This window comes from Vicugna pacos, chromosome 4 (genome assembly GCF_048564905.1).
Source record: "Vicugna pacos chromosome 4, VicPac4, whole genome shotgun sequence".
Classification (NCBI taxonomy): domain Eukaryota; kingdom Metazoa; phylum Chordata; class Mammalia; order Artiodactyla; family Camelidae; genus Vicugna; species Vicugna pacos.
The window spans coordinates 53,256,936-53,283,259 of NC_132990.1; the positions used below are offsets into that span (position 1 = coordinate 53,256,936).

The 26,324-nt window shown below is 38.8% G+C and overlaps 1 protein-coding gene across 2 annotated transcripts in view; it reads right to left on the minus strand.

Moving 5' to 3' along the window:
* The window catches only part of GRIN3A (glutamate ionotropic receptor NMDA type subunit 3A), a 140,404-nt gene that overhangs the window by 33,536 nt on the left and 80,544 nt on the right, over nt 1–26,324 (minus strand). For both annotated transcript variants that reach the window (XM_072959822.1, XM_006204039.4), the window contains exons 4-6: nt 13,737–13,882; nt 9,480–9,595; nt 1,380–1,531 (exon numbers count right to left, since the gene is read on the minus strand). In XM_072959822.1, the coding sequence (XP_072815923.1) occupies nt 1,380–1,531; nt 9,480–9,595; nt 13,737–13,882 (414 nt within the window). The remainder of the gene's footprint in view (nt 1–1,379; nt 1,532–9,479; nt 9,596–13,736; nt 13,883–26,324) is intronic.

The window sequence follows — 26,324 nt, forward strand, 5'->3', positions numbered from 1 at the left end:
GATGAAGAAACAGGCAAGCTCAAGTGCCACAGGGCACTGTAGGCCATGTTCAGCATTTCAGATTGTGCCCTAATTAACATGGGAAGCCATCGCAGGCTTCTAACGTAAGACAGTGATCTGCCATGTGGAAAACAAATTGGAGAAAGGCAGGCATGAAAACAGAGAGACCAGTTAGGGGACTTCTGCAGTGGTCCAAGGTGAGGGATTATGGCTTAGACTAGAGTGATAACAGTGGAGATGACAATAAGTGGTCATATTTGAAACATGTTTTACAGAAGGAAAAGATCTGGCTTGCTGATGGATGCAGAAGGTAAGATGTGGGAGGCAGTGAGGATCCCTGCCAGTTTCTGGGATGAGTAACTTGATGGACAGAGGTGCCATGACCCAAGATGTGAAGCACAGGAGGAAATGCAGACTTAGGACAGAAGATCAAGGGTTCAGTTTTGACAAGGCAAATGTGAGATGCCTGTAAGATATTCAAGTGGAGATGTCACATAGAAAGGTAGATGTATGGTTCTGGAGCTCAGAAGACAAGTCTGTGGTGAAATAATACAAACTTGAAAGTTGTTGGCAAATAGAGGCTATTTGAAGCCAATATTGCTGGGTTTAGATTTTTTTTTTTAAATGTCAGGCCGACCTTGTACTGCTTTACTTGGCTTCTCTTTTAAATACTGGAGCCTGTGGTTCTTGTTACACCTTTTAGTCTCCTGTCTTAATCATCCAATTTTCTGGCTCACTTTGCAGGTTTCTTTCTAATTACATCACAAAGGCAGAGAACTGCAGTAGAAAGATGGAGGTTCTGACTATCTGTGTGCCTTGGGCAAATCACTTAGGATCTCTGGATATTAGTTTCCCATCTGTAAAAGAAGGGTTGCTTTCATTGTGAAAAATCTAGGATTTGTAATCTAAGAATTACCAGTTATAAGGTAATATCTATTTCTCTAAACCCACAAAGGACTCATCCCTGGACCTCTGGGAAGTTGGTTTTGATTAGATCTTCAGGATATCCGGCAGCCCACATCATGACCAGCAATTATTTAAACCAAACACTGTTAACGTCAATCTCAGAGACTGCTGTTGTAGTTCAGAACAACATTTCTTCTGCACTTGTGGGTATAGTATACAGGGAAAGAGCAGAAATTCAGACATTTACTCATCAAAAACAGCATCACGGTTAAATCTAAGACAGATTCGTCTTACTGAAGATTCCTATAGAACAGGTATACTTCAAGTGAAGGTAGGAGTAATCCAAACATCATGGTGAGTCCCAGGAGATGTAAACACCTGGATTACTGACCACAAGACATAGGATAGCATTTCGCCATGTTCTTCAAGGTAAAGCTATATAAAGCGTCGACATCACAGCAGTGTTTTCTTACCTCAGTGACAGCGAAACTTCTCTTCCCGCAGGGAACCACCTTGTACCACTTGTCATGCAGCACGTCCATAAACCCATGTGACTTGTATTGACTGATCAGCTCGGATATATTGGAGGTCAGGGGAGAGTTGGGAGGGAGACCAATGCCATATCCTAGGAGAAAATAAAATCTTAGATGAGTTTTTCACCTGACAGTTTCCTGAGATGTTGCCACTACGCTTGTGCGATGTTGCCGTCAGACCTGGTAACTAGGGCATGGTGAGCTTTCATCAGCTTTCCTTCAAAGGACTCAGAAATGTCCAAGGTATGATGACTTTGGATTCGCTGTCTCACTGAGTAAAAGAGATGGGTCTGGAAAGGAGAGGAATGAGCTGTGTATGGTGTACTAGGGGCATACTGTATCCCAAGGCCTTCTGCCCTTCCCTTCAAGATACTTCTCAGAAGCCATCTTTGAGGTCTTTACCAGGGCTAGGATTCCCTATCCACCTCTCCCAGAACCCCTCCTCTGGATCCTAAGTACACAAAATTAGATTAATTATAATCCCTGGTTTATGACATACTCTTGTTATCAGCCATGTATGACCTTCTTGTACTTTTATTTATTTATTTTCTGTTTTATTATCTTTTAGATTGAAGTGTACTTTTTTTAAATTGAAGAATTTATTTTTTAATAACAGAATGAGACCATGTGAATGTACAATATTGCATGAGAACTAAAACATCAACAAAACTTGTCAAAAAAAAAGTGTGATAATACCAAGTGTTGGAGCAAATGTAGATCAATACGATCACTCATACACTGCTTGTGGGGAAGCAAATTGATGTACCCATTCTGGAAAACAGTTTATTACTTTGTACAGTTGAAGCTTTATATGCTCAAAGACGAGCAATTCTAAGTACATTCCTAAAGAACTCCTCCACAACCACACCAGGAGATTTGTACAAGAATGTTCTTCGAGGCATTGTTCTTAACAGCAAAAATTGGAAACAACTCAAATGTTCTTTGACAAGAGAATGGGTAAATAAGTTGCGGAGTATTTACACAACTGGGATTTTACACAGTGTGAAATGTATGAAGTAGAACTGCACGCAGTGACATAGATGACGCTTAGTAATACTGAGTGAAAAGAGATCAGTCCCAGAAGATTACAGTGTGAATCCACTGTGTGAATGTAAAAACATTCAAAAACAAAACAGTATAATTTTAGGAATTCCTATGTATGTGCTAAAAGTATGTGAGAAAAAAATCAAGGACATGATAAGCCAAATATCTAGGACAATGCTTACTCAAGGTATGCAAGGCAGGGGAAAGGATGAAGGAGGAGGAAGAAGAAGACGTACTTTGTTATCCGTCTGATTAATCGGCTTGGACTCTGTATCCTCACTTGGTGTGGGGCTTTACTTGCCTTCCAAACTGTTAATTCACTGCTATTTCTTTGATGAACCACGTGAATGAGCTAATTAACTAGTCACATTCGTCTTTAGCTATTGGATAGCATAGTCAAAAAAGGATGTACTGCCCCTGCCCTCAAGGTGACTGAGGAAGAGAAACTGAAAACATAGCTAGTTCCTTTTTTCACATATAAAGACTAAAAGGCTGTCAAAAATCCAAAGATATTTCATGGAAACAAATAGTTGGTATAATGATTCCATCTCACAAGTTATATCCGAAGATGCTAGTTTTTGTTTTTGTTTTAATTAAAGATATGCAAATCCTTTTTATAAAAAATGAGGCTTAAGATAACTAATAAAAGAGAGGAAATAATACCAAAAAATTTTGCATTTTAAAGAGCTGTGTGTTATTCTTTTCCTCTGATAATTTTGTTTGTTCCTTAACAATGGTGAGTCAAGGAAATGATGACAATGTCAAGAGCGTGACTAGAATTTTCCATTCAAAGAGCTATTTTGAGCGCCTATTTTGTGCCTAGTAGTTCTGGTTTGAAAGGCAAGACTGACAATAAAAGACTTTACACGGGGCAGCCTGTTCTGCTGATGTTATCATTAAATAATACTTTCAAAAGATAATGGGTAACTATAAGAAAGCAACTGGTTTTCTTTAGAAACTTTTAATATTATGAATGCCATTGACAATTCAGTTGCACAGACATTCATTCAATAGCTATTTACATGTCAGGCACAATACTAGTCATGTGCATAATAACAGTCACTGACCAACTAACTCATACATTTGTTCATTCACTCAGTCATCCACTCAACAAACATCTACTGAGTCAACAGGCACTGTGCTAAGTGGTTGGGATTTAGTGGTGAGCAAGGGAAATTCGGTCCCTGCTGTCTTGGAGTACAGATGCTCTTAGGGAGATGGATGTTAAACAATGCACCACGTAACAATTATTTCATTACAATTGAGATAAGCACTTGAGGGAGGAGAACTGGGACATATACAAACGCAGCAGGAGGACGTGGAACTGTCTGGTGGGTATGTGGTAGATGGTCAGAATAATTAGGCTGGTTTGCTGAATATTATTCCTTTTCTCCCCTCCAGGCAATAATTCTTCAACAATTTCCATTTCTAACGCTTATGGAGGGCTTACTAGACACACAGTACTGCTGATAGTAAACTTTTTATGTTTATTACCTTACCCCAATTTGTAGATCACGCACTAGTCTAAGATTGTGTACTGGATTGTGGTATACCGTTCAGTTAAGTCTCTCTGGGGTTCTAGTAATGAGAACTACAACATACTGAGCCCTACTGTGTGCCAGATACCGTTCCACATGTATCTAACCCCTATAAGAACCCATGCAGAATATGTGTTTTTAGAGACTTAAGGATTGAATAAGTAAACGGCCCAAGGTCACACAGCTCATAGTTGGCAAAGCTAGCAACTGAAATTAGGTCTGGTTGAGTCTAAAACCCATGTTCTTTCCACTTCATCCATTAAAGCATGTGACCAAGGCAAAGGAATACTTGACCGATTCCTTGCCTTCAAACAGGCCCTGTCACTACAGTCATGTTGATGCAATCTCCCCAAACCAGGCGATGCAGTAAAAAACCACAATCGCCTAAACTGGTGGTTTGTTTTCAGCAGACACATCATATGCAGACTTTGTTTATAAACATGTTAATAAGTTATTTAAATATAGTGTTAAGCACAGCCCCAACTGGTTATATGATTATACATAGAGGAGGAAATTAACTAGCAAAGACCCTCCCCAACTATATTGTTTCTCTTAAAAATTCTCTTAAAGCCATTAATTCCAGCCATGGTTAGCATAATCATGGCAGAACTGTTTTTGTTTTTCATTTGCTAAGCATTCATTGCACTCCAAAAATATATGAATGCTGTTCTGTCCCAGACACTCCGCCAAGTGTTGAGGAGGTTACCAAGTTAAATTAGACACTGAGTCTACCTATACGAAGCTCATGGCGGCACGGGGAGGTGAGGCATACATAAGTAACTACACAGCATGGTAGGATGTTACAGGATTTCACCTGAGAAAAAAATATAGGTGAGTCATAAACTCAATGAACGTAAGATACAATGACTAGGATGCAAAAAGGAGGGTGAATAAAACTGTGGAGTTCAGAGGAGAGAGAGACTGGTACCAGACGTGAGGATGAGGAAGGAATCTTTGATTCTTGATAGTGGTTATTTTGCATAGATGAGACAAAAATACACAAAAATGTTTAAAAATCTGAAATTAATACTTATGATAAATTTACATATTCTAAGAATAGAATTTTGGCACTATCACAAAAGTATTAAAATTCCCTAAGGGAAAAAGCTATGCTGAAGTTGCAGAGTCATTTATCAAAAATCACTGCATAGGAAATAATAAATATTAAATCACTCCACTCCATCATGTCAAGGTTAATTTGTAATTGACCACTAAAAATAGATTACCATCCTTTTAGATTTTCTGTTTTAATACAGATATTAAATATTGATATTTTAATAATTATTGGAATTAATTATTAGCTAATTAAAACAAACTATGCATATGGAACAAGGGGAGAAATAGAACAAAAAAGTTATGTGGTAATTAGAAGGGGTATCTGTTAAATACAATGATTTTGTTCAGAAATATAAAATAGTAAAACTTGAAGGTTTCATTTCTATCCTCTTTATCAGTTGCTTTTCAAATTTGACTGTGTTCATTGGTCAAAGAATTCTTATTTTTGAATGGCTGATTCAACTTAGCAGCCCAAGTTGCTTTCATTATCATTAGAAGTGTGGCTTTGCGGTAAAGATGAGGTTGACCATTTTGTGGTTGATGGATGAAGCAAAATGAAATCCTTCAACCCTAAAGATGAAGGCTTCAGGCACCCTGGAAATTGGATACAGCTTAATAGCCCAAGAGAACAATTTTCAGAATAGAATACTGATCTTTTCCCTGTGGATAAATCAGCTTTACTCAGCTAGGAGTGGTGGAAATATATTTTGGCTAGCAAATGTGTAGTTAGAAATTCATAGACTACAAGATGCATCCTGAAATGTGGTTGAAAAACAGATATCTTGAAAATAAGATCTTAGATAGGGTTAAAAAGGCTTCGGGAAGAAAGAGTAATTCAGTCTTGTGATCTGCCCTTGGAATACCATATTTAGTTACTCTGGGGCAATGGCTGAGAACATACTGGAATAGTCCCAACCATAAAAAAGGCTTTAAAAATGGGTTTCCCTTACCCCCAGCATATCAAAGTGGAGAGAGAAGTGTGTGCTGAGATATATGAAGGCTATCCACCCTGGAATAATTTTCTGGTGAATTGGTCTCAATCTATTAATTCAATATACTGAATAATAATAATTTATTGGGCACTTACTATGTGTTTGCATATGTTTTACATGTATTACTTTACTTCATCTTCACAACTTTGTCATAGATGTACTACTCATAAACCCATTATGCAGATGAGGAACCTAAAGGTAGTGACTTGCCCAGTGTAGCACAGTTAGTAACAGCAACTCTATTCTAACCCAAGCACTCAGACTCCAGAGTTAGTGCTCCAATCACTGTATTAAACAATAAGTGGAAAGCAAGTAAAAGAACAAACTCAAAAAGGGCAAAGGTTTTTGGCAGAAAGGTCACAAATCATGACTGTGCAGTTTCATTATTCTTTCTTCTCATTTAACCTTTACTGTCTGCTAACTCCAATGCATACATTTGGGATATATAATCATTTATCTCAACATTTTCTTTTTTACCAGAGCATACAATATGTCTTTGTGTCCCTGGTATATAGTATTTATTATGACCAAGACTTTCCACATGCTCTTGAATTCATAGTAGTTTTAGTTTACTGCACTGAGGACTCATGAAAAGGCTTCAAATTCAGTGTGGATTACAGTCTCTCATTTGCCTCCCCTTTACCGTTTAAGCCTTAAAGAAATGCAGAATGGTGCACTTGGGAGGGATGTTCAGTAGTCACACTGAGTTGGTGTAATGTCAATACTATATAGACTGAATGTACATTCAGCACGAAGGAATCAATGGATTTAGGTTTCCCTCCTAAGTTTCCAGAGTCATTTAAGCACTTAAGAAAGTGCATGCAGGCTTTATAAGGGTGCTTTTTGATTATCTACACTAGTGAGTGAATTTTAGTATGTGAATTAGGTACTTGTTTCAAATGAGTTATATAATAGGCAATACATCATTTATTACATCACTGTTATATGCCTTGCATTGTACTAAACCCTGTCAAAGGATACAGATAGACATGAAATGTTCCTGTAAGCTAAATGAGTAAAATTTGTTCATAAATCACTTTAATGATATTTTTATGCTTACAGTCTAATTCATTAATAATAAAGTCCACACTTTTGTAAGTTCAAAGATCTAAATGTTGTTAAAGGAAAGCATATAATATTTTTAAAAATTTCATAAAGAGAGAAATATTCCCTAAAAATCTATGAGGTTAACTTTTATTTTAAGTAGCAGTCAAAATTTTTACTAGTATCTCCATCATGTTTGTAACTTATAAGTATTTTCCCTTTGTGTTTTACCAAGTTCTGTTTTTAGGTTGCAAACTTGTTCATGGAGGCAGTATTAAATTAAATTTTATGATTTGCACCTCACCCAGAATAAACCAGCAAATTTTTTTTCTTTAGGCCAGCAACGATGAGAATGTTCTCGTCTTTCGGCTCTCTTGCAGCGAGAGCGCTTCCATGCGCCATTTTGTATTTATGCCCTTTGAAAACAATGTGGTGTCTGGAGATGTTAGGGACTGCAAGACACTAAGTCTCAGGAGCACAGATGGAAATGTAAACAGGAAACCAGTGGGGAGTTAATTGTGTGGCATCTGGCATTGGGGTCTAGCAGAAGCAAACAAGCCATTTCACCACTGGTTTTTGACAAGCTAGGGTTTGCCTCCTGAAGACAGAGGTGGAAAATAGAGTCCCTCATTCTTTTGCCCACTACAAATGATTTATTGTTAACAGCTGCTAATGACAAAAGGCACCTCAATTACCCAGCGAATCTAGGACAGAAAAAAAAAAAGTAACATCCCTTCCATATCCCCAGATGCCACCAAAAATGAGAATTTTTCCATGGTTACATCAAAATGAGGTTATATAATGAATGCTCTTTGCTTTTCTAGTTTTTCTTTTGCTTTGCTTTTCTTTTTCTGCCTTGGAGTCTCAGACTGCAGTCTTTTATTCATATATATATATATATATATATATATAATTGAAGTGTAGTAAGTTTACAATGTTGTGTCAATTTCTGGTGTATAACATAATAGTTCAGTCATACACATACATATATATATTTGTTTTCATATTCTTTTTCATTATAGGTTACTACAAGATATTGAATATAGTTCCCTGTGCTGTACAGTATAAACTTGTTGCTTATCTATTTTATATATAGTAGTTAGTATCTGCAAATCTCGAACTCCCAAATTTATCTCTTCCCACCCCCTCCCCCTCTCTGCTAACCATAAGTTTGTTTTCTACGTCAGACTGTAGTCTTAATAGAAGATCACTACCACTAAATCTCTCTCTTCCTGAGTTCTATTCCTGGTTCAGGTGGAGGTCACTTTGCTTGGACCGGAGATTGATTTCTCTTAGGAGAAGGCTCAGAGAAACAGCATCAGTGGCTACGTTCTCAATCATCACAAAAATGAAGACTGAAGTAAAAAATTTGCTGATGTGCTCAGGGAGACAGAGACCAACTGTGCTTGGAAAATTGGAACAACAATAGTCTTGATATACTAGTTAACATACAGGAAAGTACAGTTTTCTGGAAATAGGACTTGGGCTCTGTCACGGGATTATTTCAAGTCAAAGTGTTTTCTGACGAGTGAGCATGGCTGTCTTGAGAAGCAGCATGTACTGTCAGAGGAGGGAAGCTGGGAATTGGGAGATGTGAAATTTGCTGGTTCAAACTATCAGCTCCATATATCAACTGTTGTCCAGAATGAAAGGAGCTACTGACAAAGCAATCTTTCTTTGGTCCTGAAGTTTGATTGATTGGTTGAACAAGTTGGAAGCAAAAATTTACTGCCAGTAGGGAGAGATGGAAACCTGAGGTCCCAAACAAGGCTTTGCTTAGGACTCTTAGAGGTTACTAAACTACAGAAGTTGATTTTTTTCCCCCACTTATTTTCCAACTAACGGAAAAACATTTATTTAAGGAACATGAAATTTGGATTCTAATTCCAGTATTATCATTTAATTGTGTGATTATGAGAAAGTGATATAATGTCCCTGTGTTTTCTTGTGGATAAAAACAAGTAGATTGGACTAAATCAATTCCAGCTGTCAAACACAATCATTCTAGCTTTAACATCAGCTTCATTAACAGGATTTTGCCATTAGAAAATACAGATCAAATTAAAACCAGACTCCCCACTTATTACACTGTGTCACCACTCCCAGATACCTAAAGCAACATCATTTGGGTAATAACAATGATGTTTTTGGTTGTTGTTTTTCTAACAATTGGATAAAAATATGTGGAGCAGGTGAAAATTAAATGCTTAACTTGAGCAACTGAATAGCTAAGTGCTTGTGAGTTGAAAACAAAAACAAGGGAAGAAAAATAATTCTTTGCCTCTGACGCTGGCATTTCTGACTTGCTAAGTTGGTACACTCAGCACATCTCAAGAGAAAGTGAATCAAGAATGACTGATTAATACCTTCTATGGCAAATGGCTTCCCCACGGTGAGAAGTTTGCAGTCAGCATCTACTGACACTTCGTAATCCAGGAGGGCTTTGTCCATGATGAAGGCATCTAATTTCACTGGATCATTCCTATATTTAAGACCAAGAGAATAAAAGTGAAAAAAATGATCTATTAATAGACTCGAAACACTAAGGTTGACAGCTAGCTTTTGTTTAGGGAGCAGAAACCTGGAGAGTAAGGGCAGCATCAGCTGGGTAGCTGCTGACATCTCACTGACCTGCAGATAACAGACCAGAAGAAACAGACACTCTTATAAGAGAACGTGACATCTTGCCTATGGGTTCATCTGCCAGTTTCTTTCACTACTTCTAAATCCAACAACAAAGCCAGAGTGACTGTGAATTGAATGGGAAGGTGAATAGAGAAGGTTCATTTCTCTCACATTAACTAAATGACTTCTTTGTGTAGGCATTGTATTTATTGTTCTCCGTACATTTTACCCCACATAATGACTGTCAGGTGGGTGCTATTATTCCATTTTAACAGAAGAAGAAATTGAGACTCAGAGTCGAAATAACTTGATCCACGTTACAGAGCCACTTAAGTGTCAGAGCCAGGGTTGGGGTGCCTCAATAATCAGTGTTTGAACATTCTGATTTCTTTCTGTCACCATCACTATCATAGTCTTCAGAGATCAAGCATTATTTCATCTTGAGGAGTACATATTAAGGAAATGCAAATAGGAGATCTAGCTCTTCTGGGGAAAAGGGAGTTAAGATCTCTTCAAAGTCCATAGGCTGGTGTTCAATATATGGAAGGGGAAGCATATATAATAGACATTTGTTAATATATCTCCAGAGATCCATGTTTCACTCCCATCAGGCAATAATCATTTAAAGCAGGTGTTTCTGGACTGGATCAGTAGTCAACTGGGGGATGGGCTCAAGATGCTAACAGACGCCTTGTGCCTCCTTTATGTGTTCTCCCCATTTTTTGAATATAGGCACAGAGATGGTCCAGAGAAAGGCTGTCAGCATTGGCTGAGCTCCCACTTAGAAAGGGAGGAAGGAAGGAGGAGTTTCAAAGGGACTGCTTAAGGTATATACAATGACTCCTGCTTTTAACCACCTCAAGTTCTTTTTGGAAAGGTATAGGACATACAATCCGTTTAATAAAGGCTTTCTGACCCTCAGGGCTGACCAAACAACTTGGCAAAGGGAACAACTCTTCTTTATTTCATCTGGCTTCACTCATTCCTCTCTTAGAGCCAAAAATGAGGCTGTTGGAATTCAATACAGAGGAGTAGCTTCTAAACTCAGAGAAGTGCATGGCTAGGGCCCATCAAAAATCTAAAAGAGAAAGAAACCCCTAGACACCTCTAAGATTCATCACTGGGCAGGAAGTAACTCTTTGATGGCTTTGTCTGGACACATATTAAGTAGGTCAAATTCCCTTCTTGGTCCCGCTGACTATTGCTTCCTCTTTCTACTCTTCCAGGAAGTGAAAAGGCCAATTCAAAAGCATCCCCTTTTCCAGGGGTATGGGATTTAAGTTACAATGAGGCCTATGTTTAACTTCTACCAAAATGAAAAACATCTCCCAGTTCCACGGCTGTGAGAAGCTTCACAAAGGGCTGGGGATGTGAATTTTTCTCCTAGAAGCTGAGGATAAGGAACCTTAACAGAATCCTGGCAATAAAATAACCGTCAAGCTGCAAGACGTTTCTCCAAAGTTTTACTCTCACAGTAGCAAAATGTACCTTGGAAGCTACATATCAAGTTATCATTTACCAGTACTCTGCAAATATTTGTGGTAACAAGAACAATAGAACACTGGGGTTCAGTTTTCCTAACTAGTAATTCCTTAGGTCCACCTCAGTGGTATCCTTAGGTGACTACTCATGATTTTGAATTGCAAGTGAAGTTAGCTATGACAGGTCTCTATTGCATAGAAAGGCAAGAAGTGATTAGTTCACAGACTCCCTTGGGGCCCTGAGTCACTGGTGAGGAAGTGGCCAGGTGTGATGCAGGTATAAGGAGCTTCAAGCTTAATTAAGCTTCTAGCTTAATTATCCTCATAGTTGGCAAGGCTTCCAATTGTTTCTCCCATGATAAAATCATGCTGTCTTTTTGAGCATTCATTTAATAACATACACCACCAGTCATATGTAAACATACTAAAAGAAATCAATATTTTAATAGGGATTCATTTATTAGAATATGGTCACCTTAGGAATCAGGGCCCTAAGTGAGCAGGACTCAGCCCAGGGGAGTTTTGATGGGAGAGGGCAGGAACAGGTTTAACACAGGAACCTGTATTTACAGGTGACTCCAGGGCTGCGCCCTGCAGGTCAAAGCTCTAGGATGGCAGGAGGTAACTTGAGGACTTTGGCTGTTTGGAGTGGTGGCTAAGAGTATAGGCCGTGCCTGGGCCAAAAGTGGAGAAAGACGCCCAGAGACAGACGGGAGGGGGCACTAGTGAAAGCTCTATATTCCAATTTCACCTCAATCAGTGAGTCACCCGGTGAGCTCGTTAAAATGCGGATTCTGGGATGGGTGCTGCCTGGAACATGAATGCTGCTGGAAGAACATGGACTGTTCTTTGAACATCAAGGACCTACTTTCCTGTTATGGTTTTTAGACTAGCCTGCAGCAGTGGCTGGATTCTAGAGACCTGGTCCTCTGCCACTTGCTAGCTGTATTTCCCTAGATAATTTGCTTCTTTTCAGACTCAGTATCTTCATCTGTGCCTGCTTTCCTAACGATAACTTCTCTCCAGGCTAGAGTGGGGCCAACTCTGAGCACTGGGCTCTTCTTGGTGAAGCCTCCAGAATAAACAAATAAATACCCTGAGTGGAGTGAAACTGGGGACTGCAGCAGTGGCTTGTCTCACCCTTTCACACAGCCAGAAGGGCCCAGTTTGCCAGCCATTACTATTTAGTGCAGAGCCATCGCTTTCTCACTGACATCTTATTCTTTCTCTCAGCCATGAATCTGCCTAAAAGAGAGAATACAGAACAGGGGCTGGGAGGCAAAGGAGCACCATACTCTGTGTCAGAGAGGGACTCTAATGTTTCAATGTCCTTGCAAAATTAAAAGTGCCATTTCATACTGCTTCAATACCATATATAACTTCGCAGATCTAAGAGCACATGGCTTCCTCTCTAGCTAAGTCCGTAAAATTGTTTTAGGAGTTGATTACTGGAGCTCTTGAGAAATACAGAGGCTTTATGTTCCAAAAATTATTTTTTTCTCTTCTTTCTTAAAAAGAATTTGAGGGGAGAGGAGGGTATAGCTCAGTGGTAGAGCACAGGCTAAGCATGCATGAGGTCCTGGGCTCAATCTCCAGTACCTACATTAAAATAAATAAATAAATAAACCTAGTTTACCAACTCCCCCCACCAAAGAAAAGATTTTTAAAAATAAAATAAAAAATGATAAGAAAAAAATTTTGAGGTGCCAGTTCTGCTGTCCATTGGCGAGGTTATTGTGGTTGAAGATACCAGTTTCTGGTGCTGCACAATTCTAGGGACTGGAGTTTGAATGTATGTCATTGTCCTGAGACCATCAGGGAGGAAGGAGAGGACTGCTCCCTGCATGCTGTGGTGCTTATCAGGAGCCATGCATCCCCTCATCCCAGGCAGACTAGATTGGACAGATCTGTAAGAGCACCATCCTCCTTTGCATTCAGCTTCACTGAATCACAGGCTCTGCTAATCTGCCATGGCAGTGTGATTGCTCTTGATTGCTTCTCATAAATTCTGATGAGAAGGATGCTGGCATGGGAATCATTGTCTTTTATCTTATTTTTTTTCTACAGGGTATCTCTAAGATAAATTCCATTTCCTTGTGGCAAGAGGAGACAGTCCATGGGCTTAGAGACTCACTGTGAAGGAAAGGGTTGCTTTGGGACACTTTATCCTCTGGCCACATTCCCTGAGTGTTTGATCATTTCAGCAGCATTGTTTTCCCAAGTGATTTCAAGCCAACATTTACTTCCCCCACCATCTGCTACACTAATGACCCCACTGGCACTTTGATCAAAGCTACTGCCAACTTGGGACTGTGCAGGTAACTAGTAATCTAGGTCACATAATTAAACGCACACTCATTCCATACTGCCTCCTGGATCTCACACAGTGTGAGGTATTACTGAACACATAATGGATATATTTAGCTATCATTTTAAAGAAAAACAACTAACACTACATCAGTAGCTGAGAATTCTCTCCCAGTGAGAACTTTATGGACCCAGGAGGTTGACACTCACTTCAGATATTCCACTCCATCCAGGGTGGCTGGTACATTGTACCTTCTCATATACTCATGCATCTCTGGGAAGCTTTGCCTCACATAATCTTCAGCACTGCTTTCCCGGACAGTTCCAAAGCGGAAGCCTTGGGAGGGATGATGTAGCTAAGAGTAGAAAAAGAAATGTCTTTAATATAAATTATTCTTAGAGTTGGTTTCAAAATTTTCTTGTTCCATCGTTCTTTGGAATCTAATAATGATTTGGGAGTTTTCAAACAGACACAGCCATAAACACAAATTACTATGTGTCAACATAGGTATATGCTTTTTCATATCAGCTTTCACATAAGTAATTGTTCTAGCTTCAGAAGCAAACAGACAGAAACAAACAGAAAATACAAAAAAAAAACCTTTCTTCTTTATACTGAGAAGCTGTCAGAATTCTTTAGAACTATAAAATGGTATGTAGAATCGGCTTTGTTATTATAAACTGCGTATCAGACAAAGCATAAAGATAAGATAATAAATTAAAGATTTGTGTCCCTCCTTGGTTAGAACTATGCAAAGGCCAAATTAAAATCCTGCATCCTGAGATTAAAATATACGTTACCCAAAATAGTGAACACATCTCTTTTATGCTTACTGGTCTTTATGCTGTAGTATATTTTAAGTTTGTTGAGTTTATTTTTGGTGTAATTATGAAATGATCTCTTTCTTTTAAATAACTCTATTATCCAGTGCTGAGTCATGCTGTATATTTGCTCAAATGGAATGATATGTAAGATAATTAGGAGCAACAGAGGAGAAGGGTGGCAGAAGTAGACCGTGTAATGTCATCGTCCGCCGGGATGCAACACCTCACAGCGGGGAGAGGCAGTGCCCTGGGAGTCCTGCAGAGGCTTTCTGTCACTAAGGATAATAAAGATGCAGCACATGAAACAGTGATATTCAGGGGAGTTGCACAGAAGTGTTAATATAGAATCTGACTTATTTCAAATATTATCCCACAGAACTGGGATTAGTCTGTATTATGAAGGTAGTTGAATGCCCTGTAGTCAGCATTATCTTAGAGATTATACTTCTCCACAACTGTTACGGTAAAATTTCGCATTTTTTTGTTCTGCTTCATGTTAACATATTTGATATCATTGGTTCTAACCTGAAGCCCTGGAGACAGGAATCCATGGGTGGGCTTCATGAAGTTTATAAAGCTCCTGAACTTCTAGGTGACCTTTTATATAAATACAAGTTTGTAATTTTCTTCTATAAGGGAGACAGTGCTGAGTTTCATTTTTTAATAATTAGGTTTTCAAGTTGTTCACAACCCCCAAAGGTTAAGAACTCACCGAATATGGTAACCAATAACATATTTGAAGATTAATTAGTTTTGACACACACTAAAGTTGTAACAACATGGCAATAGTTAAATAAATTATATGGCACATCCTTATAGAATTTTATCTAATGTATAAATGTTTGCAAAGCATATTTAGTAAAACAAATGCTAGTATAACAAATGGAGAAAAAGCTTTTGTATGGTATGATCAAAATTAAATATGTATATAGTTATTTTATATTCTATGATTCCCCTACATTTATCATATATATAAACATGCACACACACCTTGGAAGAAAATATATCAAGATATTAACAATGATAGTCCTACTGGTGGTGAACTATGGGTGTATTTATTTATTTATAGATTGTCTACAGAAACATGCCTCATGTTTGTAAGTAAAGAAAAACTTTAGTTTACAATCAGAGAAATAAGTCACTTAATTTATTCAATATTTATTGGGGACCTATTGTACAACTTTCAGCGTTACTGGGGCCACAAAGTTAAATACCTGCAATCTGCCACACAGGGACTCAGCACCTGGTCTGGGACATTTCTTTGGTACGTCACTGCTGAGTAGGTGATATGGCATACCTTTGTGTCTAATATAATTGTTCCATACACTGAACAAATTCTAATGTTTCGCACCAGCATAACCTTAATGAGGCATCAGTATTAACAATAGCTAACATTTATTGAGTATTACGTGCCAAACACGATGTTTAGGCCTACCTGCATTGTCTTGTTTAATCCTCATAACAGCTTCATGAAGAGGTCACTATTATTACTTCCTTTCTAAAGATTAGAAGCTGAGAGAAATGTAGTAACTGGCATAAGATCACACAGCAGGGACTGGATTAGAACCAGTGTGATTTTAAAGATCATGCTATTATCGACCACATCACCTTGACTTCCAGCTCATGGCAGCAAATGGAGAGAAGATATTTATTAGAATGAATGCACTAGTGTTTTAAAATATTCTCCTTAAGACTTAGACTCCCTTGCTTGAGCTAGGGAAATTTATCAGTGTTCTGTCTGTCCAACACCTATCCATTTTTTAAGACCTAGCTCAAGAATTTCTATATGAAGTCTTTGGTCTTATCTAGCTTCACCCTCCTATTAAAAAAAAAAACACCAAAAACAATTTACTGCTTATTTATCTGTGCTGATAGAGTGCCTTATACATACAAAATAGGTAGGCTAGGTACTTTTCAACCATCTTTCACACTTTCCATACATATCTCCTTTGAACCTCCCAAGAAACTTACAAGGTATTTCTATTACCTTCTTTTTATAGATGAAGAAAGTAAAGATTAGGAAGTTTGTCATTTGCCCAATGTTACAGAGCTAGTAAACAGTGGACCTAGGATTTCAATCCGGGCAGTGTGACAGAAAAGAGTGAGTTTTCAATACCGTGAACACTATGTCATACTGACTCTGTCATACCGATTCTGGATCTGGTCATTACAAAAGCAAAACCTGCTAGTTATGTGCCAGGAAGTGAATAAGGGCTTTGCACATTTTGAATTCTCACAATAATCTGGCAAGGCAGATATTATTTTCTTCTTTTTCAGATTGAGACGCTGAGTTTCAGGTAAAGTAGCAACAGAATTCTCACAGCTAGCCATTAGCAAGATTCAGGCCATGTTCTTTTCCCTACCATGTTTCATTCACTTGTGTACCACAGTTATGACACCTGGCACCTGATAGATTCTCTATACATGTGTGTCAAATCTATTAACTTTAATTAATTAATTTTAACTTCTCTTCATCCTTCTACTCTCAGTTCAGCCATCACTTACCTAACTTGCTGTCTATGCCAGATCCTCCTTTCCTCAGCCCTCAGAACACACATTCCTTTCTTTTGTAGAACTTAATCACAGTTGCACTTTTAAAATTTAATTATGTAATAGCTTAATGTCTAGACTTTCAGCTTCTTCACTGGACTGGAAGCTGTATGTAAAACACTTAATTAACTGTTGTATTCCAGTGCCTTTCATCATGTAGTTGCTCAATAATATGCTTGATGAATAACTGAAGATTCTCTGAACCCAGAGGGAGATGAGAGCTTTGTCATCCCACGTAGCACAAAAAAGGGGTTAACAATATAGCTTAAAACTCAAGCTTCTGAAGTGAACCCCTCTTTTAAGGTAAAGGAATCTTAGGTTGGTCATTAAAATATTTTTGTCTTATGAAAAGAATCCCTCTCAGAAGCCCATTTTCTCACATGATGCTGTGGCAATAATTTTATGGCCTATGAACTATTCCAGACAAACTCTGGGCCTCTTTGATTTGCTGAGTGCATCACTACAGCACTTCTTCCTAAGACACTGGAAGGAGCTGCGGACCAGCCAGCAGATCCAGGCTTGGAATTCCAGTGGAGGACCAGCCCTTTGTGTGTCCTCCTTTCCATACTTTTCTGCTGCCTTTTGCTCCTGGCCTCCCACATCTCTCTAGTATGGCTCTCATGCCTGTGAAGGGAGCAGTTTTGAGATTTTGAGAATGGAAAGTTCCTTTATTAACATAAATACCCAGATCCTAGGGGAGAAAGCATTTTGTTAGCCTGACAGGGACCCCACTCTAACATGGAGAAGTACTACAAACACCGCCACTTCTCCAGTCCCAGACACCCTCGTTTCTGCCCTCTGCACTTTCCCTCTCTTCCCCTCCAGTCCCGTCAGGGTCATCTTCCTAGAGCCCACACGCATCATGCCACCAGTCAGTGGTTACCCCCTGCCCTCGGGACAAAGTTGGAACTCCTCACATGGCCTCAGCATATCTTGGTCCTGCCCGCTTCTCTCCAGCCTCGTCTCCTCACTCTCACCGTGGGCCAGCTTAGCCAGTTCTCTCAGTTCTTCCAGTGACCCCTAGATTAGGCCACTTCTAACACCCTCCCATTGTACCCTGCAATTTCACATAGTATTAGAAACACTTGGGATTATTTGTTCAATGTCCACTTTTCCTGCTAGCTTGTAAGAGTCCACGAGGGTAGGGCCCATGCCTGCCTCACTCGTGTAGTCTTGTGTTCTCAACAAATGTTAGTTGCTATTACTGTCATCCTCATCACCATTATCCTCATCACCATTATCCTCATGATGCAGCAAACCCGGTGCTTGGTACCTAGTAGATGCTTGATAAGTATGAGTGTAATAAATAATCTTTATTAACACAACATTCTTAGGTTAGACACACCTACACATTTGATACTTCTGTCACACTTCATGTTGCCTCTCTTTCCCTTTAAGCATTAAATTTTTTCTTTAATTCTTATCTTAATTCTTTCAAAACAATATATTCTTTTTTATTTCTGTGTGTGAGATTCTAATTAAAAAAAAAAAGAACTGGCTACTCAGTAATCACAGAATAATAGAATCAGAAAAGGGATCTAAGAAACTATTGACACAACCCGATGGACTAGCATAGTCCGTCCTGTGTGTTCATGTGGTGTGTAATTCAAACAGCCAAGGACGTCAGAAAGCCTGCACCCAGGAGGGGGGATAAACGTATACAAAGAGCTGAAGCAGTTGAGCTGCATTACAAGCATCACCAGGAAGTCCCAGAGAGAAATATTTCTTTCAAGTTTCAGCTAAATATTTCACTGCCTCTTCCAATTCTGTTTATATTTGTGCCAGCCTCTTCAGGCCTTGGGGAAATATGTAAGGTTAAACTACCGATTTGTATGTGAATTGTTCAGTATTAATGGAATACTCAACTCTGCCCAGAGCACCTGCGCAGAGAATAATCAGATAGACAGTTTGTGGAAAGCAGAGAAGTGGCTCAAAACAAAATGGGAGCGAACTTAAGAAACAATCAAGCTGCTGTGTCCATGGTAGATGGGATGATTTAGATTCAAAAACAATTTCAATGTTGAATATTTTTATTTGAGATCTACATTTATATTTATCTGAGATTGTTACTTAAATATGAATGAAACGTAATCACTAGACCTGGTATGATGTCCTTTGGAGCTGAGTGGAAAGGGCCATTCTTAACTTGACCAATGGAACAGGGTATACTATGTATTGGGACCATAGCTCAATATTTTATTCACTTAAACCTATGGACTCTATAATATAGGGTGGTCTCATAGTTCAGAGTGGCTTTGAAAGTCATCTACTCAAGTTGTCCACTGATGCCTGAATCCTTTATAGTAAAGCTAAATATGCTACCTGGAATTTCTTCAAAATTTGGACTCTGATTCATTAGATCTAGGTTGGAGCTTGAGAGTCTGCATTTCTAACAAGCTCCCAGTTGATACCTTGGTTCACGGACCAGACTTCAAGTAGCAAGACTTTATTTATAACATCACTATTAAGTGCCTGTTAAGTCTCTGCTTGAATATCTCCAGTGACAAGGAAATCACGCCTCTTGAAGTATATTTTCTGTATATAGGAAGGAAGACTTTGTGTCCCACACAACCAATCTATCTATTTGAATATGCAATAATAACGATGATAATAATAATGATGATGATGATGATGATGAAATAACAGATAATATTTTCAAATATTTACTATATGCTAACACACTTAAGTCTAATGAGATTGCTAATTTTATTTTTTCTAATATTACATATGAAGAATTGACATTCAGGGAGCACACTGTCTAAGCAGAAATAGATAAATTAAAATTTGAATCTGACTCTGTCAGACTTGAAGCCCTTACTCTTATCTGGCACTACATTCTGTCTTTATAGACTTGTATTATCATCCAATTTTGGGGGATGACTTTAAATAATACATACCTGTCTGTGCTACAATTTCAAAATCATTTTGGTTATTATAGATGTGGCCATGTAATTTATATTGTAAACTAGGACACATCTCTAAAAGGGGACACTACTGACTGTTAGAGAGACAACGGACACTAAGACTGTCCCCAGCAAACAGGGATACATGTTCACTGAGTTACCACTCACTCTGTGAACATTAGAAAACAGAAAAAAATGAGGCTGGAAATAATGTTCCTGAGACTTACCCAATGTTTCTTTAATGTAAATTACTGAGTAAATTTTTTGTCACAGTATTTTTTCCTTGCTATTCCCATTTTCTTCTACGTAAGCTAGGCTCTCCATTTTTTTAAATTTAAATTTTATTTTTTCATTGAAGTATAGTTGATGTATAATATATATGTTATAGGTGTACAATACAGTGATTCACAATTTTTACTGCCTCTCTTTATTTTCAGTCTGAGGCCCTCTATGTTAGGTCAGCTAATCTCTCTAGTCAGCAACATTCTTTGACATCACGTTTGATTTATATAAGCTGCAGCCCAGGTCTGTCTGACAACCTGAGTCATTGCATCAAATCCCTTGTATAGACGAGGGGTTAGCAAAGTATGCCTCATGGGCTGAAGCCAGCCTGCCACCTGTTTTTGTGAATCAAGTGTCATTGGAACACAGCCATGCCCAAGCATTTACACATCTATGGTTGCTTTTGTACTACAATGGTGGAGTTGCACAGGTGTGAAAGAGACTATATGGATTTGCAAAGCCTGAAATATTTACTATTTGGCTTAAACAGAAAATGCTTGCTGGCCCCTGGTGTAGACAATAATTGATCTAACTAGTCTTTTGACTCCAGCACTTTAGATTTTCCTCTCTATTCTAAAATTCTAATGGTCAATTAAGAGATGCCAGCTCTGGAGGTGAATAAACAGAGGTAGATTTGATAAATCTCAGCAGGCTTCCTGGCACTGCCCCAATTTAGGCTTTAGTCTGGTGGCAGATCTCATTTCTAGCTTCTGGAGTATCAGCCTCCCAACAGGAGGTCTGGACCACAGCCCTTCATTTCTTTCTAGGACCAGTAATAGGAAAGCTCTGGTCACAATATTTCAAATTGAAGCAGTTTTATGATGTTGCATTAATTCTACATTTAATTTTAATTCCCAGGGGAAGGTGCTATTGGAGCAGTCTCCACAGGCCTAAAGTTATGAGAACTGGCCAGTGACACACCTACTCACTCTAGCTGGGTTATTTCTTCATGCTGTCAACCAAAAATTGGCACTGGCCATCTGCCTCTACGAGGACTGAATCACGTTGGCACTTGCCATCTGCCTCTGCTTGGATTAAATCACGAGCCACTGTAGTCACTGATCTCCAACACTCCCTGCAAGGAGCTCAGGATGGAGATCAGGACAGAGGCACTCTGTGCTCTGGGAAAAACTGGTAGAACAGGCCTTCAGATAGTTAGGAGGAGAAGATTTTATGAGCCCAAATTCCCTGTGTCTCTCATATCTAGAAAAGCACTAAAATCATTACAGTGACATCTGCTCCTCGTGACTAGCAGCAAGCCTCTGCCTAGATGTGTGCAGACTGCACGCACCCCCCCTTCACTGCAATCATATACAATACCGAGCTTCCCCCTGCATCTTCAGAGCAGTTTCTCAGAGCTATCTAAGATGCTGTCTCCTGGGCTATAGTCCTGATTTTGCTCCAAATAAAACTTAACTCAACAACGCTCACGTTGTGTGGTTTTACTTCAGTCGACAGTTTCATCCTCTACTTTGCCACCCTCCTCCATTCCTCAACCTTTTGATGCAGATTTTGTGTATCTGCCCTCTCATCAAAGCTGGAGTTAATCATTATTTCTATATTATTTCTTCCATCATTTTAATAACAGTAATAGCTAATCCTTATTGGATGTCTCCTTTAATCCAGACACTGTGCCAATATCTTAAATTCATCACTTCATTTAATCCTCATAGCATCCTTTTCTGGTACATATAATCATTATCTCCATTTCCAAGATGGGTGGGGCGGGAGGGGCTGAATCCTGAATTGGTTAAGCAACCTGCCCAAGGCCACACAATCAGAAAGTGGCAGATCAAGGAACTGGATCCAGAAACCTGAGAACTTGCACTATTAATCTCTAGTTTATACCACCTTCAGGAAAGATTCTTCTTCCTCAAGCTATAGATTAAACAGGCATTCTTCAACCCTTATGGTCAATTTAATTCAAACAACTAGTGCCAGCTTAAAGAAAGAAGACAAAGAGCCCATTCCCTCGGGGTTTTTAAACAAGGTTTTTATCACGGTTATAGCAACAGCATCAAACCCAGCAACATTTGAACTGTGCTGTTTACAAAATTCATTCACGCATATTATTCCATTCATGAGGCACAAGGAGTCTGATGGTTTCTCTGTTCTATTCATAAAAGGTTAAAAACAAGCCAGAAGGATTGGCCAAGCTCCCTAAAACAAGCACGTTCATACTGATTCCCTGGAGGTCAAATACCTGTCCTCCATACCTAGCAGTCTTGGGAGTGGCAGCGGGAGAACTGAGCCCTCGCTGCTCCTTCCTCTCTGCCAGCATCACTGCATCCTCACACACATCTTGCTGCTACACTGGCCATCTTAAATGCTTCTTTCCACTGTACCTGGGTTACAGGTGGGGGCTAGGGACTGAACTTAAAAAGAGATGTTAAAGTTGGAGAGGCTATAAAAATAAGGAGTCCAGGCTGTAGGAAAGGTGAGTTGCTGGAGGAGATGCTACAGATCATTTTGTCCATTCAGGTATTTTTATAGATAATAATACAGGTAGCTTGCATTTATTAAGAATGCCCAATGTGTCAAGACTGTGCTAAAACCTTAACATGGATTATATACTTTTAAGCCTCATAGCAATCCTATGAGGTATTTATTATTATGTCCAACTTTCACACAGGAAATAAGGTTTGAATTTGGATAACTGGCCCAAGATCGCTCAACCAATAAGTGTATAGGAAGGTTCTGAACTCAGTTGGATGGCAGATTCTCTGTAAGTAAACATTCTGCTGTACTATTCTCCAATCTATATAATAAGGAAGGAGACTGAGCGAGGCTCATGATGAAAGAGGTAAAGAAGGGACTCATTCTAGGTCACACAGATAATGCAGAAGTGAGCTTGAAAAACCCAAACTCAGGTCCAAATATAATCCTGTTGAATGTATAATGCCCTCTCCAAATGAGTATGGCTGATAAAAATACTTGTTCTTTATGGTATGCTATGTTCAACAACACTTCCCCATATTCTATTTATGAAACCATAAGTTTTCAGTCTTTACGTCCTTCTCTAAAAAAATAATTTCCTGAATCAAGTTTGCTCAGCAACATCCATGCAATGGCACTGCGGTACTCATTAACTAGAAGGACTCTGAAAGTCCTTGGTATCTCTTTGTCTCATGGATAGTCATACAAGGGTAGGGCCCATTATCATGGCCTTTAAAGCGTCTAAAGGCTAGACTCTATAGGATTTCTATGGGGGAGTTATAGCTATTCTGCTACAAATGGTCTATCTATGCCTTTGTTGACTGTTTCTTTCATTCAAATCATTGTTTTGCTTCTTCTCTGACCCTGGTCTCAATGCATTACTCTATCTGGAGCAGCCTATTCTTTTCAGTTCACTGAGACTATTCCAACTGTTCAAAATTCCCTTCAGATCCCATTTTATGCTGCGTGATCTTGTGGAGCTAAGTCTATTTCTCTCAACACCACTGGTGTTGCCAAACACAGAGAGAAGCATGGAATAATTACAATCACAATGTTGGTAGTGACGATAATGACGATGTAGCTCACCATGTGCCAGGCCTTGTTTAAATGCTTAGGACATATTAACTTTTTAAATTCTTAAAACAATCCTATGAGGTTGATTCTACCATTATGTCCATTTTGTAGAGGAACATCCTGAGGCACTGATCAACTAATTTGTCTAAGCTTACGGAGCCAGTAAATGACAGAACTGGGTAACCCGTGTGGCTCTTTTATTTATGCTCTTGACTACCATAATACATAGTACAAAAGTGTTTGGCTTTACCAGCTATTCCCTTAATTGCTGTGAATTCAGTTCCCTTATATGCAAAATGGCAAACTGAAAGAGCTCAGCCATTGTGTATGCAGCCCAACAGCCAATTGTAGGAGCTAAATAAGTCCCTAAGAACCTCTTAATACTAGTAGCTATCTATTGTGTTGATTACATGCATGGCCCTCCACACTCATCATCTCATTTGGCCTCCCTATATCCCTGTTGACAGCTCTAGTTCATGGCTGGGGGAAATGAAACTTAGAGACATAATATGATTTTCCCCAGACCCTTCAACCACTGTGGTTGTTAGACTGACTTATCAATTGACTCTAGAACCCAACTACAGGTAAGATATTGTCTTAATGGGATTTTCAAAAGTAATTATGATCACAATGCAATTACTTTAGAACCATAATCCCTCTAATGATATGATTCCACTGCCAGTGGCAGAACTGAGGTTTGAACCAGGTCAGCTGAAGCCAGAACTGACACCTCAGGGAAAGGATTTCTTTAAGCTCATGGCATCAGTATAACCCTGCCTTTTTGTTTATATAATTGACTTGCTATCCAGCCAAACTTTAAGGTGAAAAATGAACTGTGGACTGTGGAGCTCAGGCTTCTCAGCTGAGTCATTGCCCATCACCAGCAGTCCTGTACCCTGAAGACTGAGCAGGCAGTAAGGTCCTTGCTGAACCTAGACTCAGCAATTCTGGGCTAATTAAATGCAAGTGAATGAAAACAGCTATAAATTTACAGTCTAGTGATGTAAGCTTTTTGGCACAACTCTACCCAAATCCTCATGGCATAGGAACTTGTTTTAAAGCCAGTTTTTATTTAATTATATAACAGAAGAATTAAATATTAAAGCATGTCCAATTTGGCCTTCGTTTAGAATGGGTTGGATATAAAAGTACAGTTGAAGGTTTAGCCCAAAGGTCAGTAATCCCACAGCATGGACCCCAGGAAAGCAGCCTCTTAGGGAGCTGCTAAAGCAAAACATCAAACAAACAGAAAGACAAACTACTGAATAACAGTAAGAAGAAAAATCCTTTCCTCTTGCCTTAATTTTCTCTTAGGCTAGCCCTTGGTGGTGACTGGAACTGTATCTAATAATTTTATTTGCCATGGCTGAATAGTCAATCTGTCTTTGCTCTAGAGTGCTCAGGGAATCAGTGAGCGAGCCAGTATGATGGAGGGGCCCTCAAAGATTCAAGTATCTATTCTGAATAAATGCATTCAGGAGAAGATGCCTCCCCGGTTCCCTTCCTTCAGGGCAGCCCGCCTGCAGCATTGCTGCCAGCTTTTCCATTTGAGACCATCTCCCAGTTTATGGCTAAGCTCATGTTTGCTTATCTTTCCTTTCTGTTCAGCACATTTGTTCCTGTTAAATGAATCACAAGAGCAGCACAACTAAAGTAGCATTTTTGCTTTGTGAGCCAAGCATCAGGGGATAGCAGTCAGCTGAGTTAAAGAGGCATTTTCTTTCTCCTTCTTTTGCAAATTTGAGAATTTTCATGCAGCAGTAAAAAAAAAAAACATGCAATGATTCATAAAGCCTGCAGTTGAGAAAAATAAGGATCAGCAAAATCAGGCAATCTGATCAAGATTAGACAGCTAAGTGGAACTGTGTCATACGCACATTTAAGAGACTGAACTTGTGTGCTGCCTCTGGAACTTGACCTGAATGTAAGCTCTGCTTCCACTGCCCTAAGTAATTCTCAGAAAGAGTAGGAGCATGAAGTGAGGAATTTATAATTCATATGCAGAAGCTGGCTTGGTACAATCTGGAAAAGCCAATCCAGGAACATTCTCTAGTGACTAGATAGTAGCAGTAAATGCTTCATAAGTGTTTGATGAATGAATATGCCCACAGTGTAAAGAAAAAACAAAAGTAAGGGGGCGGGGGGTGGGAGGGGATATACTGGGATTTCAAAATGTAGAACAGATAAACAAGATTATACTGTGTAGCACAGGGAAACATATACAAGATCTTATGGTAGCTCACAGCGGAAAAAAAATGTGACAATGAATATATCTATGTTCATGTATAATTGAAACATTGTGCTCTACATTGGAATTTGACACAACATTGTAAAATGACTATAACTCAACAAAAAAAAGTTAAAAAAAAGAAAAAGAAAAAACAAAAGTTGACTCAGAATCTAAAAATTCATGATGTTAATTAATCTATACTGTGCTTAAAAAGACAAGTTACATATACCTCTTCAGTTCAGAAACGTAGTTGTAAGTGGAAGCTATTTGATTGTTTTAAGATCATCTGTTACATTGGTATACATTAAAAATAATAAAATATTTTTAACTAAAAATACTGATTTAAAAATTTGTTCACTTATTAAACTCTGAATTAACTCTTCCTCTTTTTTTGGTTCATGTTCTGACAGATAAACTGCAGATAAATGGGCTCATTTGCAAACAGAACTACAGAATGTTATTCTTAAGGTGATCTTAGAACTATTTAATTCATAATCT